A 15,000-nucleotide genomic window follows, 5' to 3' on the forward strand; every position below is an offset into this window, starting at 1 on the left:
CCTACCGTTGCCTTAAAGTTTGGTGAGTTCTCTCTCTCTCTCTCTCTCTCTCTCTCTCTCTCTCTCTCTCTCTCTCTCTCTCTATCTATCTATCTATCTATCTATATATATATATATATATATATATATATATATATATATATATATATATATATATATATATATATATATATATATATATATATATATATATATATATATATATATATATATATATATATATATATATATATGTATTTATTTATTTATCTATCTATCTATCTCCACGTTGATAGTGTTGTTTATCTGTCTCTGCATGAGAAATGACGTGGTTCTTCCATCAAATCTTTCTGTCCCACAAAAAATATTACACTACAGCCACAGAAATAAAGTAACGAACGCTCATTTATCTAGGACAGCCATCCCTCAAGCCCACCCTCCGAGCCGCAGTATTGTCCGGTCACCATTGTCTTTGTCTCGTATGCATCACCATATGTATTCGAATAGCCACCACTTTACCCATCCAAGAACTTTATCGGTAATTTGAAACTTGACCTTCATGTGCGTGAAATGATGTACATAGAAACTACAAGATGTCTTGTTGCAATGAATTCACATTGTCCGGTAACTCGTGAGAGAGAGAGAGAGAGAGAGAGAGAGAGAGAGAGAGAGAGAGAGAGAGAGAGAGAGAGAGAGAGAGAGAGAGAGAGAGAGAGAGAGAGAGAGAGAGAGAGAGAGGAAAAAAGTGTCACATTGATCAGTTAAGAGTTAAGAACACACACCTGCGAGCTGACGAAGTGGCATATGATGATTCATGAATGGAAGGTGATGTAATTCATGACTCGTGGCTGAGAGCAGTGTGCAGTGAGGGTGGCTGGGCGTGTCAGGCTGAGCTTTGTCCAAGATGTACATCGCTCCTCTGTTGAATGAAAGAACAACAATTGTACTGTGAAGCAGAACTAACTTATTTTCGTTTATGTTAGTTCAAGTTATTTTCAGAAGAGCAAACAGAAGCAGCGAGTGAGGGTGGTGGTGGCGATAATGGTGATAGTGGTGATGGCGGTGGTGGTAGTGGTGGTATGTTGGTAAGAGTGATGGTGGCGATGATGGTGATATGGTGATGGCGGTGGTGGTAGTGGTGGTATGTTGGTAAGAGTGGTGGTGGCGATGATGGTGGTGATGGCGGTGGTGGTAGTGGTGGTAGTGCTGGTATGGTGGTAATGGTGGTGGTTGTGGTATGGTGGTGGTGGTGGTGGTGGTGGTATTCACTGCATAGAATGAACGTGTTGATTGTCTTTCCAGAAGGGATGTGGGACTGGAGTGGACAGCGTTGCTGCCTTGTGCTGTTGCTGCTGCCTCTGTTACTAGGTCAGTCACAAGGTGGAGATAAAACACACTTCCATCAGAGGGAAGCGTGGCACTTGGTGATCACTGTTTCTCGTACAAATATCAAGGTTTGTTACACACACACACACACACACACACACACACACACACACACACACACACACACACACATATTAAAAAAAAAAAAAGAAAAGGAAGGTAGAAAGGAAGGTAGAGATCTTTCCGATCTGACCAGCTGAATTTCTCCTACTTCCCTTCTCTTCTCTTCCCAGAACAAACCTCAACTACGCTGGAGGCCGAGAGTTACACCACCACCACCACCACTTCCAGCAGCAGTGACATGAGTCGCCGGTCAGCAGTGAGTCGATCCAGTCAGCTGACTCGGCCTCTCCTGCATCGCTTCCCCTCCAATCATTCCAGTCTGTACGCATGACTCAATAATGATTATGATGATGATGATGATGATGATGATGTGTGTGTGTGTGTGTGTGTGTGTGTGTGTGTGTGTGTGTGTGTGTGTGTGTGTGTGTGTGTGTGTGAGGATCATCATATCATAATGCGGTTTCTCTCTTGGCGTGACTATTATAGTGAGGGAATACTTGTGTCTCTAACAGGCAGGAGGAGGAGGCGCTGACGGCTGCCCTGATGAGGTTTATCTTGAAGGTGTCCTCAGGGAGGCAGGTGTATCTCCTTGCTGACAACAGCATGCCAGGTGCGGTGCGAGCGCATAGCATTCATCATGCGGTGATTGTGTTATTTATACTTTTTGCAATGACAGTTAACAAAAAAAAAAAAAAAAAAAAAAACGATGGCAGAAGATTAAAGAAAGTAGGGAATACCATTTGTGTATTCATGAAGAGGTGGGCGTGGCGGCAAGGGTTTGCGGGGAGGCGAGGGTGGACACCATTCTCCTGACCTATGAGCCCAGACTGCTGCTGCTGGAGTCACTGCTCCGCTCGCCCCTCAGGCCCCTGGACGTGCGTTACGTGCTCGTCATGTGCACTGCAGACCACATGCTGCGCGTCTTTCAACAGGTACACGTTCAGCAAATTTGGATTAATATTTCTAACTATTTTGGAAACTGCAATTAAGTTATTTCTTTAAGTTTCTAAAGTTCTGTTATACACCACCATACTGCTCTCACTTACTGATACAACACTATTTCTACGGAAGTGTGCCTCCACCTAACTAGTATTCGTCTCGCTCCGACAGGTGCGAACCAGAGCGCTAGAATCCATGACGGTGTGGTGGTTCGTGGTGGCGACCGAGGACCGCACCGCCGCCCTCCAAGCACTGCTGAGAGAAGGATCGCAGGTGTGCTTAACGCAGGGCTAAGACTACGACTTTGTAACACACACACACACACACACACACACACACACACACACACACACACACACACACACACACTCAACGAATCTAATAAGTAACCTTGTAAGAAATGGCTCATTCGTCCAGGTCAGTAGGAGATCAAAGCTCTCGCATTATTGGAGATGAAAGCACGAGTGTAGGTAAATGGAATTTCGACGCATCTCTGATATAATTTGTTGTTATCTTATTGATGCATTATTTCTTTTTCGTCTCACTCCGCCTATCTTCGTCCCGTGATGTACAGGTGACTCTCATTACACGACTGTCCGATGCCGCTGAGTTCACGCTGTCCACCTCGCGAGTAAACCAGGCAGGCAGGGTGATGTGAGTGCCGCGCCCTTATTATTGTATTTTCATGTTGTCTCTATTGATGTTAAACGTGCGGGTGTGTTTATGGTGGCCTTCAGAGTTGCTCACACTTTCAGGATGTTACTCCAGTCTCGTCTCACAGGCTGGAGGCGGCAGGAAAATGGCGTCCAGCTCCTCGGCAACCGGTGGATACCTCTGCCTGGTCCGCCACTCTGGTGCCGGATCTCCTCCACCTGTATGCTGACTTCGGAGGCCGGCAGCTGACTGTGGCAGCCAACGACAACTGGCCTTTCCTCGGCCTAACGCTTCTCGAGGGTGACGCTGCTGCTCCGCGATCTGGCATCGACATCAACATTTTAGATGCCCTTGGTGCGAAGCTCAACTTCACGTGAGTTCAATGGCCACCAGGCAGCCGCGATGGCCTGCCCGTAAGGACAAACGCGAAATATACTTCTTCAGCATGCAAACTGGTGAGTTGGTGGGTGGCACTGACGCCCTGTGTCTTTGAGGTTGCAGGTACCAGCTGGTGGTGCCGAGGGACCGTGCTTGGGGCGGTCCGCAGCCCGACGGATCCGTCACAGGACTCATCGGGATGGTCGCCCGACACGAGGCTCACGTCGCCATCTGCGAAATCACTATCACGGGTAATCCTTTTTCGTAATGAAGAAGTCAAAGAAATCACATATTTGTATTCACATAAAACCCCTGTAAACATTCACGTTCAATTATTTTTCTATAAAGTAAAAAAAAAAAAAAAAAAATGAACTCTAACTTAAGGAATACGGAATAATGCATTCTGGTTTTCTTAGAAGCCATCTTGCATGTGTGGGAGATGAGCAATTGTGTGAAAAAGAGTGTAGTAATTTAATGCTCACCCTTCAGACACTCGCGAGACAGTGGTGGACTTCACAGCGACTTACTGGCTGGAGTCCCTGACTCTAGTGAGTCGCGCCCCTAAAGAGAAGGAGCGATCCATGGCTGTGTTCTGGCCCTTCACCACGGCGGTGAGTGGAAATACTGGGAGGGACGGGAGGGGGCGGGGCTGCAATCTTGCTGGAGAACAGAAACAAAATTTAAGCCCGGTATACGGCTTAAAAAAAAAAAAAAAAAAAAAAAAACATGGCTTCTTTCTGTGACTTCTCAACACTGGTGGTGGTGGCAGGGAGGAGTCTAGCTAAGTAGAGGAAGAGAAGCGGTGCTGCTGTCTGTCCACCACCACCAGCACCGTTACCACCACCACCACGGTCACCATCAGTAAGAGAGACCCGGATCAATTCAGGTGTGGGGATTCATCGCGGCGGCCACACTGCTGATGGGTCCCGTGGCGTGGGTGGTGATGAGGTGCTCGGGGGGTGGCCTTCCCCTGCAAGTCGCCGCCTTCAACATGTTTCGCAGCATCGTGGTTCAGACCAACTTCTTGCCGCCCAAGTCTTCCTCCCTCCGCTTTGTGTTCATCTTCTGGTACTTCTTCTGCTTCATTATCTATGGTGAGTGGCAGGCGTCCCCCATTCTCACCTCCTCCCGATGCACCACCTTCTTTCTGTCTTCTAGGGAGCAGGTCCATCCGCCCCAGTGACGATGCGCCGCAGATTCATTCGCCCCGTAAGCTGGGGCACATCTACTCGTGGGAAGTCCAATCAAGTTGTTGAGCCCCAACTCTCATGTTTGCATATAAGTATTATATATATAGCTAAACGAATAATTTCAGGGAAGTTTTTGATCGAACCTAACTTTTTTCATTCTGCGCTTATGGTAAGCCCAATTGTTTTGAAACTTTGATATTTGTTTGAGGTGGTAAAAATAGGCTATTATGTCCATTTTATCAAGTTTTGGGTGAATGGATGCGGAGAACCAAACGGTGCGTCGTTTTTTTTTTACTTCACAGACTTTATTTTTCAGTTAATTGCTTTGAAAAAATCACCATACAAACTTTGTATATATACGCAACTTTTGTGGGAGTAGTTTTTCTAGTTTTTGTTTTGTCTTTGAAAAAAAAAAAAAATCAAACGTTTCTGAAAAAAAAAATCATGTTGTCCATGTCTGTATCTCCTTTTCAGGTTAGGTTAGGTTAGGTTAAGTCTGTCGCCAATGCAACTACTTTCCGAATGTTCCTATTTTGTACCGTTCTAATCTTTTCATCTTGTTTTGTCTTCTTTTATGTTTTATTGAGTTCCTTTAAAAAAGGATTTGGGACGCAAGAACTGAATTTGTCGTCACTGGGGCCTTTTTTATATAGGGAAACTATTCTTATTACATCCAATGCATATTATTCTTTTAATTGTGAGTTCTTTCATCATGATGACTAGAAGTTTCCAAACTTTGAAAAAAGGAGTTTGGGCGCAACAGCTAAATATTCAGCAGTTGGGGAGCATCAGTCACAAATGAAGTATAGATTCGCCACAACTTTTGGGGCGAATGGACTTGGGGCGCATCGTCACAGGGGCGGATGGACTGTAAAGCGTCTTCTATGGTGCGTCTTTCTTTTTCTATAATGAACCACTACTGTTTATTTGCGCAAAATACACATATTATAATTTTCAACTAATTTCTACACAGTATAATGGCACTCTCAGAGTATCATAATAATACCATCAGCTTTGTGGCCATCATCTTCCATACTGCGTAGTGTGGTGTGATGTGGTGTGGTGTGGTGTGATGTGATGTGATGTGGCGTGGTGTGGTGTGGTGTGATGTGATGTGGCGTGGTGTGGTGTGGTGTGGTGGTGTTGTAAGATGTACTGATGTGCCGCAGCGATGTACTCGGGCACCTTGACGGCGGTACTGGCCATCCCCTCCTTCGACCAGCCCGTGGACAGCCTCACCGACTTGCCAGCCGCTGTGGCCAACGGGTTTGCAGTGGGCACCCTCAAGGCCTCCAGCACAGAGTTCCTCTTCAGGGTGTGTGTGTGTGTGTGTGTGTGTGTGTGTGTGTGTGTGTGTGTGTGTGTGTGTGTACTTTATTTTTTTCCCTACTTTCATACTGACATGCATACAAGCACATGCACAAGCATTCATTCAAACAAAATACCTTTACTACTTATACATATTGGTTTGAAAACATATGATTTAGAGTGGGCCTTACGGCAACTAATGGAGCCCGCAGATGGCAGCTGCGTTGCCCTTCGCCACGGCAAGGCTGATGCGTTGCCGCAGCCAAGCAGTCTCTCGAGGCTCCCCGCTGCGTTGGGTGATTCGGCTGTCAATGTCTTGCAGTGTGTGTGTGTGTGTGTGTGTGTGTGTGTGTGTGTGTGTGTGTGTGTGTGTGTGTGTGTGTGTGTGTGTGTGTGTTTCACTGTTTGATCTGCTGCAGTCTCTGACGAGACAGCCAGACGTTACCCTACGGAACGAGCTCGTGAAAGGAGACACACCCAAATATCTCCACCGGCCGGGGAATCGAACCCTGGTCATCTGTGTGTGTGTGTGTGTGTGTGTGTGTGTGTGTGTGTGTGTGTGTGTGTGTGTGTGTGTGTGTGTGTGTGTGTGTGTGTGTGTAGGCTCAATAGGGGATTTGTCTACACTCCCCTAATGCGAGGTGCTACACATCAGCCTGATGTGATGGGCGTTAGTGCGTCTCCTCCCCGGGCGTCACTTAATAATCATTAGCTATCGTAAACGAAATATACAGGAGCAGCTTCCTTAGCTACTCAGAGTAATTTCGGCGCCAAACGGCAGCTTGGTCCCCATGTTAGTTCGTGAACTTACAGATGAATGTGGGTGGATATGGATAAAGCGCGAACAGAATTTGCAGATATATTTTTTCTTTATCTCATAATGACTACAATTTGTTTCAATCGTCATTTCCTCACGGTGGGACGCTGTCTCTTCTCTCTTCGCTTCCTCGTCTCCCTCACTGCTTCCACTACAGCACGCGGATGGCGGCATCTACAAGCAGGTGTGGGAGCTCTTCCACCCTGTGCACAGCCTCCTGCCTGATCCTGAACTCGGTTTCGATAAGGTTAGGGATTGTATGTAGTATACGTAAGATCTGGCGAATTGTGCCCACGTGAGGGAGGCCGTGGATTTTGTAATCTTATAATTTGCATAAAGATAAAGTGCTTCCTCCATCGGTATTCTTATTCATTCTTTACAAGTGTTTCTCTGTCTCTCCTCTCCAGGTGCTGGAAGAGAAGTTTGTTTTGGTCAACTCTGAACTTAACGCCAAGATTCGCGCCACGGTTCGAGGCCGCGAGAAGTATCACTTTGGGCGTGACACTTTCTATCCACATGGCTATGGCATCGCCTGCATCAGCGGCGCCCCCTTCAGGCCAAAGTTTGAGCAACTGTAGGTGTGCTTTCTTCCTGTCCTTCATCACATTTCATAGAGTCCTCTACGTTTTTTCCACTCAATCATTTGAAAAGCCTGAGGTATTAGATAGTAATGGGATATGCGCAGTTCCTTACACACTGGGAGGCTCACAACACATCAGCAGCCAGGCTCTTGTTTGCATAACAGCATAACCTAATTGACATGACAGCGATCCTACAGCCAGACGTGTTGCTCCCAGGCTGCAGTGGATCGTGGAAGCGGGGCTGGTGACACAGTGGGGTGAGCAGGAAATTCAGAAGCTTGCTCATCATGAGGCTGGCAGCGATGAGGCACAGGCAACACTCTCCCTCACACTGGAGCACCTTCAGGCAAGCAGCGGTTCCCCTCCCCTTTCAGGTTCTTCATAATGGTTCCTACTGTATGGAGTCTCTGACAGATATTTAGGTTTTATGAAGACAGCAAAAGATTCCCTGCACTTTTCCCCCATGCACACACCAACAACGCAATCTTTGTTTCGAAGAAGATAAAGAGATATCTCAAAAGATAATATAAGACGCACTCAAGCGAACAAGGAACTGATGACAAGAGGAAGGTTTCAAGATACTTCTGTAATTTCGGTTGATCCTTATGTGATGTTTTTTTAGGAATGGCACCTTAGAGGATCACTTTTATTTATTTATCTATTTATCTATCTACTCTTCTGCTTTTTTAGTTGCTCTTGGCGTCTATTACACACAAAATACGAGATGACATGAACATCTGGTGATTTAAGTTCCCTCTCCACCAGGCGGCGTTCTACCTGATGCTGAGCGGATCCACGGTGGCTGCAGCGACACTCATGATGGAGCTGAGCGTCTGTGTGCTGCTCACTAAAGTCTCCTGACCCGCTGCAATGATAACATGATACGACAAACGAATCGTGAGACGAAACGCGCCACCTGTCTGAGCGAAGACCATCTCAGTTGAAGCTCAAGATATTTTCACTCTGGACCGTAGATGACATTAACGTTAACAAGGCGCCATATGACCTCGTTATTGTGGCGCAAAATGGCTAAATGTACTCACAAGTCACAGATTATAATTGAGATTTATGACGATACTTTCACAGCTATTCAAATGTCACGAATGATTTTTCCTTTTATTACTCTGTTATCTTTTTTGAGTGTCTGAATGGACAATATTAACAAGTAGCCAATACAAATAAGTAAACAAAAATACATAAACGTGAAAAAAAAATATATGCGTTACTTGTGTTTTCTTTCGCTCCTCAGCCTTTAACACACACACACACACACACACACACACACACACACACACACACACACACACACACACACACACACACACACACACACACACACACACTTTTCCTGCCAACGGACATGAATTCCTCAGAGCGTTGAATAAAAACTAAACTATCGCCTCAACTCAATCAACAATTCCACGCTGGAGACGCAAGACTGACGCGAGGACCAGCGTGAAATTAAATCAACAGCAGAATTTTCCAACACGTCTCGGCAAAACACTGGTAACTTGAGCTTCTTTCTCCGTCACACAGCTATTGTCAGTTACCAGAATTCCATGACGGTGAGGAGAAATAAAGAAAGAGATGTAGAAATGAAAAAGAAATAAAAAGTATAATCATAAATCAAAACGAGACATGGAAGAAAAAATGGAAAAGTAGAAGGAAATTAGAAAAGGAACATGAAGGAGATAAAAAATGATACACAGAAGTATACAAAAGACACAACTGCACACATTGCAATAAAACCTTCATTATGTCATTTTCGTGACATCTATACACACGTACCTACATGCGCTACACTCCCCACACGCACTTCCATCGCAGGTGTTCTTCTCTGACCTTCGTTGCCATACAGATGGAGGCTACGGGTAAAAAAAGAGAAACAATGAACAGGTTTGAGTGAGTGAAGAGTCCAGCAAGGAAGGAAGAAAGACTGCTGCAGGCAATTCGACAACTAACATCGACAATCCTACAAATGGGTGCTACTTCGGTATGTGGTGTATGTGTCATAAAGTTACTTCGGTATGCGGTCCAGGCTTCATCTTGTGATTTACATGAAGAAAATGCACTTTTTTCCTTTTGATTCTCAAGAGATAAGGAAAACAAGTGTCTTGGTTCGAGAAACTGTCTGGCTAGAGAATCTGAAACTTGAGTGGGATGTCTGTTCGAGTGTCAAAGCTCCTGTCCTGACTCAACAAGGTGGTGTACGTACAGTACAGTACACGTGGTACAACACACTTCACTCCGGCATACAGACAATGTCTCAATATGCTACCTGTGCTCCCTTCCGTGATTGCATCTCCTGCTTATTGGCATCTGAGTATCCAAAGAACTAACCTTTTTTATTTATTTTTTTTTTTTATTTATACCATGTGGGCTTTTCACGGGAATTTATGGGGCAAAGGAGATACTTTTTGAGGTACCTCCTATTTCAAAGCCCACCCGCTAGGAAACCGTTGCCCTGAGTGAGGAAGCCATTCATCAGATAGAGGGAGTCTTAAAGGGGTGATAAGGGCTCCTTCCATAGTCTGATTGAGGGTGTGTACGGGTCCCTGGCTTGTGATATCACCGGGCTAAACAACTCGCCATGAACGACTGCACGCTGTGCGCCATGCACCAGACGCTGGCAGGACGAAGGGGGTCCTTTAGGGGTGAGAGGGCTCACTTCATGACAGTGGTTGGGGCGTGGTGTGTGGCACGCTGTGCGCCATGCACTAGACACTGGCAGGACGAAAGGGGTCCTTTTGGGATGAGAGGGCTCACTTCATGACAGTGGCTGGGGCGTGGTGTGTGGGGTCATTGCTCATGGTGAGCCGTGTGAGGCACAGCAAGGTTGCATCGTCATTGCCCTCACACCCACGGGACTGCTGGGGCGGACTCTTGGGGAGGAAGGGTTCGTCCTGGTGCCTGTGCATTTAAGTACCTACACCAAAACGACATATACGTACGCATCATTACGCCTGCATTGTTATTGTGGAAACTCGCATCGTTATCTCATTCACGCGCATAGTAGTTATCGTTAATAAAATTCGTTTTCGTTATTTCGGCTTACTTATTACATAACTCCTATTATACTATGTCCAGCAGTACAAGTCTTGTGATAAAAAGTCTATCAAGTTCAGTACTCTTTCTAATACATAGCTATTGTGTAATTTCGGGAGATGAAGTAGCTAAATAGTTTTCCACATCAATGTAAAATAGTGTTACAATTTCTTAAATTTCCACATTTCATTTGAAAGACGCACCGAGAACCTTTCCACTGGCACTGTAATGGAGTTAACTGGAATAGTATTCGTAATACAAGTATTGTCTCTGCCTCTAAGTATGTTTCACTGTCTCTGTTTCATAACTATTGGCTGTGTAGATCACACACCAAAGTTTCAAACAGCAGTTACAGTGGTGGTCAGAATTCGAGTAATCTGCATTCACTGACACTATTTCGTGGTGTATTTCATTCACGCCTCCTGACGAAGCCTGACTACTGATACATTCGCAGCATATCAGAGGACTTAAACTGAGAGGAAGCGTTGAGCACAATGGTAGTTTATCGTATATACTAACTGACAATTTAAACATAATACACTCCACTATATACACAAGCCGTAAATCATTTCTTTATAAACGCCTCTTTCCTGTATCCTTATTCACTAATGCATTTCTCCTTACCACTCTCAAAACAGCTGTAGTACCTCCCCCTGCCTCCTTCATTCTGCTCCCATGAGGTACACCACCACAGCAGCCAAAGTAAAGCAACCAGACGAACCGGTTCAGGGTTGTATGAAGAGAAAGATTCAGCAGCTTTCCTCTCCGGGGCTAGGGTCTTCCCACTTCTGCCCCGCCGCGAGATGCTGCTGCTGCTGCCTGCCCGACGGGTTTGCTTATCGCGCTCCCTATCAGCCGCCATACACTCACTGCCCGGTCATGCACACCTGTCCTGCATGAGAGAGAGAGAGAGAGAGAGAGAGAGAGAGAGAGAGAGAGAGAGAGAGAGAGAGAGAGAGAGAGAGAGAGAGAGAGGTTTGTAGTTTAATCAATTTGCTCTGTAAAAGGCGTCAGTTCAGTAAATGAATTCAGCTGCATTGATTTAATGAATTTATGCTTATTACAAAGGGCAAAGGGAAACAAACAAATAAACAAACACACTCACACACACACACACACACACACACACACACACACACACACACACACACACACACACACACACACACAAGAAAAAAAAAGGTAGCAATACAGAACTATTAAGAATGGCATATCATACAAATACATAAAGTGACATCAGTGTAATTTACCAAGGTGGGGATAGCAGGTGAGAAGTTAATCTAGGACGGACATCGGGTCACATAACACCAAGGCATAGGGTTCCGCTGGCAGATTAGGTGAACTACGTCTACTATGCCATACAACCCGCAGAATGTGCAGCTGGGCGAGACAGGCAGACTGCTGCCGATTCAGTCTCGTGGTAGCTGCTCAACTTCTGGGGAAAGCAGCACACCCCGCTGTCCCATCTTTCTGCAGAGATCAGTCAATGTATACTGTACCTTGAGCAGCTCGGGACCTTGATTACAATATTATGGTGTCCACGAAAGGACGGTGCCTGCAGACCTTATGTCCTCAAAGCCATCGACCAAAGCTTCTAACCTCTCTGTGAGTGAGTGAGTGATGGAAGCCTACTGCGTCTACACAAGGTAGCAATTGTGGCTTTGTCTTGGCTTGAATGGCAGCCATGCTAGTCATGGTGAACTTCAATGGTATCCAGTCGTGATTCCAGGGAAGCACAGCCAGTCATCAGCTTTTCCACAATATTGCGAAGAGCCTGGACCTGTGGAGAGGGAGATGCAGGAGTAGAGACGCCTTGTGTGTGGGAATCAGTGGCGGGTGTGGTCGACTGAGCAGCATTGTAGACGCGGCCTCATGTCATGAACAACCACACCAAACGCTCTCCAGGCCTCCTGACAACAAGGACACTCCAATTGCACGGTAACGTCAGGAGGTGGCGGTGTGGGACGTGCGGTCGGGTCACGTGTGGTCGTGGGTGGTAGTGGCGAGGCGCGGTGAGGGGCGGGCACGTGCGCGAGTCGTGACTCCCAGAGTCCCAGCACACCACGCACACTTCTAGGGAGCCGAGCAATAGCGGGATATGTGTCCAGTGCTCCAACATTTATAACGAGATGGTAATTTTCCAGATTATGTATCCCACGGGGTGGAAGACAAGGCATGAAGCTAAACTCTAGACGATGCTACTGGGTCCTATATAGTCCACGTGACCACAATCCTGCCGACAGGCTGCAAGCCCTGATATAATCGACTCCCTACACCTCCTTGCTGAGATCATGGTCGAAACCAAGCGGGTAACAAAGGAGAAGGTACTACGTTGGTAGTTTGTCAGGCCTGTCAGGAGAATCTTGCCGGTTAAGTGGAAGAGCAAGAAAGTCATCTCGTTCAGCACTACTACTATCACTACTGCTACAATGTCAAGGCGATCCCTCGATAGGTACACAGATCGGGAGGTCACTGCATCCAGCTTTACATAGGTCAGGGTGCGTTCAAGTTTGAAAGCAAGATGCACCTCTGCAGCAACTTGACATCAGCAGATTGGTTGTCCTCAAACACGAGTCTAATATACTAATAATATGGTACAAATGCTGGGAGGGAGAACTCAGTCCGCAAGGGTGAGTGATGTGATGAGGGCATGGGGTGAAGCTGCTGCACTAGGGCTCATTATTTTTCCTCAGACAGGAGGCTTTGCGAGAAACGATGCCTCATAGGGTCTGTAATGGATACTAGTTATGGGATCTGAAGTGTGTCAATCAGTTAATGAACTATCAGTCAATTCCAGTTCTTCATTCATTAATTGTGGAACCTAAAGTTGGCTAATCAGTCATACATTATCTGCTCACTGTCAGCATCTCATTCCCTTCCCTGTCCACGACCAATCCTCTCACGTTGACAAACCTCACTCATGACTCGCCGCCCGCAGATCTTCCTCTTGCACTGCTGGTTTTCATTCTCCCGCTGGCCCGCCCTGTGAGTCACCCGTCAGGCTTCTACAGCTGGTCTCTCCTTCTCCCTCTCTCCTCTCTTCTTCCCCCTCCCCGTCTCTTCTTCCTCCAGGCATCCATGACCCGTCTGTTTGTCTGGCTCTTTCTTCTTTCTCCTGAATGCAGTTTTTCGGTTCTTCGTATCTCTTTATCTTTCTCCTCTCTCTTCATCTTTGCAGTGTTCCTTTTTTTGTAGTTCGTCTCTCTCTCTCTCTCTCTCTCTCTCTCTCTCTCTCTCTCTCTCTCTCTCTCTCTCTCTCTCTCTCTCTCTCTCTCTCTCTCTCTCTCTCTCTCTCTCTCTCTCTGGGTATTATGAAAAAACGCCACTTCGAACACACGAGTCAAGATGGTTTCGAACAAATAAAGAGACCTGAATATGTTTGCCAAGGTGCAGCTCATCACAATCTTCCCTCCTGTGATTGTGTGAGTTTGCCCTTATAAAACTCGAGTTATGGACCTGCCACCACCTCCTCTGCCACCACCAACAATACCTATACAACTCTTTCTTCTTCTGTGTTGCTTCATTCTCGTTTTCTGTTCCCAGTCATTATCAGCTCTAACCCTCAATAATCTTCAACATTCTCTTCTTTACCTATTCTTTCTCTCAGACCGCCACCATCACTTCCTTACGTTACAGTCCTGCCACATCTTCACCACCACCACTATCAACTGAATCCATGTATATACAACCCAACACCCCATTTTCTTTGCGTTGTTTTCGATTTCTATTTCCAATCATTGCCTGACCAAACCCTTCACGTCCCCTACTTCGTATCACCATGAGTTTCGTGCTTTATATTCCTTTACTTTATTCTACTCGTCCACCTCCACCTTTTTTTCTTTTCTTCTCTTCTCAACAATCTTTACTTAGGATCACCGTCATTTCCTTAGTTTATATTCCTTAATTTCTTCTCGTTCTGTGCTAATATCGTGTCCTCTTCGTTAACCACTTCCTCTTTCAGTTTCGTAGTTCATAAACCTTTCCTTCCTCCTTGTTTTGTATTAATATCACCCACTGCTCCTCGTTCACGCCTTCCCCCCTCTCAAAATCTCTCTCTCTCTCTCTCTCTCTCTCTCTCTCTCTCTCTTGTCCCGTCGCCGAGTTTGAAAGAAGAAAGTAGCAAGGGCGGCAGCGGTCATCTCCGAAGTCAAGGGCAAGCGGATAGGGTTAGTCGCCCAGGTATGCAACACACCACCCACCGCTTAACTGTCCCTCTTCCTTCTGCTGCTCCTACCTCTGCTGCCCACACCCTCCTGAGTCTTCCATAGCCCCGGCAGGAGTTCCCGTGGGAGGAGCGGGTGCTGGCTGAAGGAAGGCGAAGAGGGAGGGAGTAGTATTATGTATGTGTGTAAGCGGCGAGTAATGTGAGGAGTGTTCTGGGAAAGTCAGTCAGTGCTCTTATGCCCTGCGGCGCCACCCATCTTCGTCTCTGTTTTCATTAAGATTTTATAATTCTCCATGTTCGATTCCTTCCTTTTCCTCTGTTGGTCTTTTTATGTAAGAGGGGAAAACTGGTCAAGGGCAACAAAAATGATGGATTAAAGAAGGCCCACTTATACATGCCAGCGTGTTGCCTTGTCTTTTGTTTTTTGGAGTCTTTCATTAGGATTCCCTTTAACTGATTCTCTTTCTATCATTCGTATCACTTATATTACTACTA

General features: G+C 46.1%; 1 protein-coding gene and 1 long non-coding RNA gene across 3 annotated transcripts in view; one reads left to right on the forward strand and one right to left on the reverse strand.

Annotated features, from left to right (window-relative positions):
- LOC123499869 (glutamate receptor ionotropic, kainate 3-like) overlaps window positions 1–7,737 on the forward strand; it is a 20,339-nt gene extending 12,602 nt beyond the window's left edge. Inside the window, exons 3-14 of the mRNA XM_045248404.1 lie at window positions 1,599–1,749; window positions 1,941–2,038; window positions 2,185–2,360; window positions 2,539–2,640; window positions 3,075–3,394; window positions 3,523–3,650; window positions 3,889–4,010; window positions 4,268–4,493; window positions 5,759–5,904; window positions 6,872–6,961; window positions 7,122–7,288; window positions 7,512–7,737. Of these exons, the coding sequence (XP_045104339.1) occupies window positions 1,599–1,749; window positions 1,941–2,038; window positions 2,185–2,360; window positions 2,539–2,640; window positions 3,075–3,394; window positions 3,523–3,650; window positions 3,889–4,010; window positions 4,268–4,493; window positions 5,759–5,904; window positions 6,872–6,961; window positions 7,122–7,288; window positions 7,512–7,680 (1,895 nt within the window). The 3' untranslated portion in view covers window positions 7,681–7,737. The remainder of the gene's footprint in view (window positions 1–1,598; window positions 1,750–1,940; window positions 2,039–2,184; window positions 2,361–2,538; window positions 2,641–3,074; window positions 3,395–3,522; window positions 3,651–3,888; window positions 4,011–4,267; window positions 4,494–5,758; window positions 5,905–6,871; window positions 6,962–7,121; window positions 7,289–7,511) is intronic.
- A 964-nt stretch (window positions 7,738–8,701) lies between these two features.
- The window catches only part of LOC123500044, a 125,151-nt gene continuing 118,852 nt past the window's right edge, over window positions 8,702–15,000 (reverse strand). For both annotated transcript variants that reach the window (XR_006673157.1, XR_006673156.1), the window contains 2 exons: window positions 10,965–11,232; window positions 8,702–9,160 (listed from right to left, as the gene is read on the reverse strand). This is a non-coding gene — a long non-coding RNA (uncharacterized LOC123500044). The remainder of the gene's footprint in view (window positions 9,161–10,964; window positions 11,233–15,000) is intronic.

Source organism: Portunus trituberculatus, chromosome 50 (assembly GCF_017591435.1).
Source record: "Portunus trituberculatus isolate SZX2019 chromosome 50, ASM1759143v1, whole genome shotgun sequence".
Taxonomy (NCBI): domain Eukaryota; kingdom Metazoa; phylum Arthropoda; class Malacostraca; order Decapoda; family Portunidae; genus Portunus; species Portunus trituberculatus.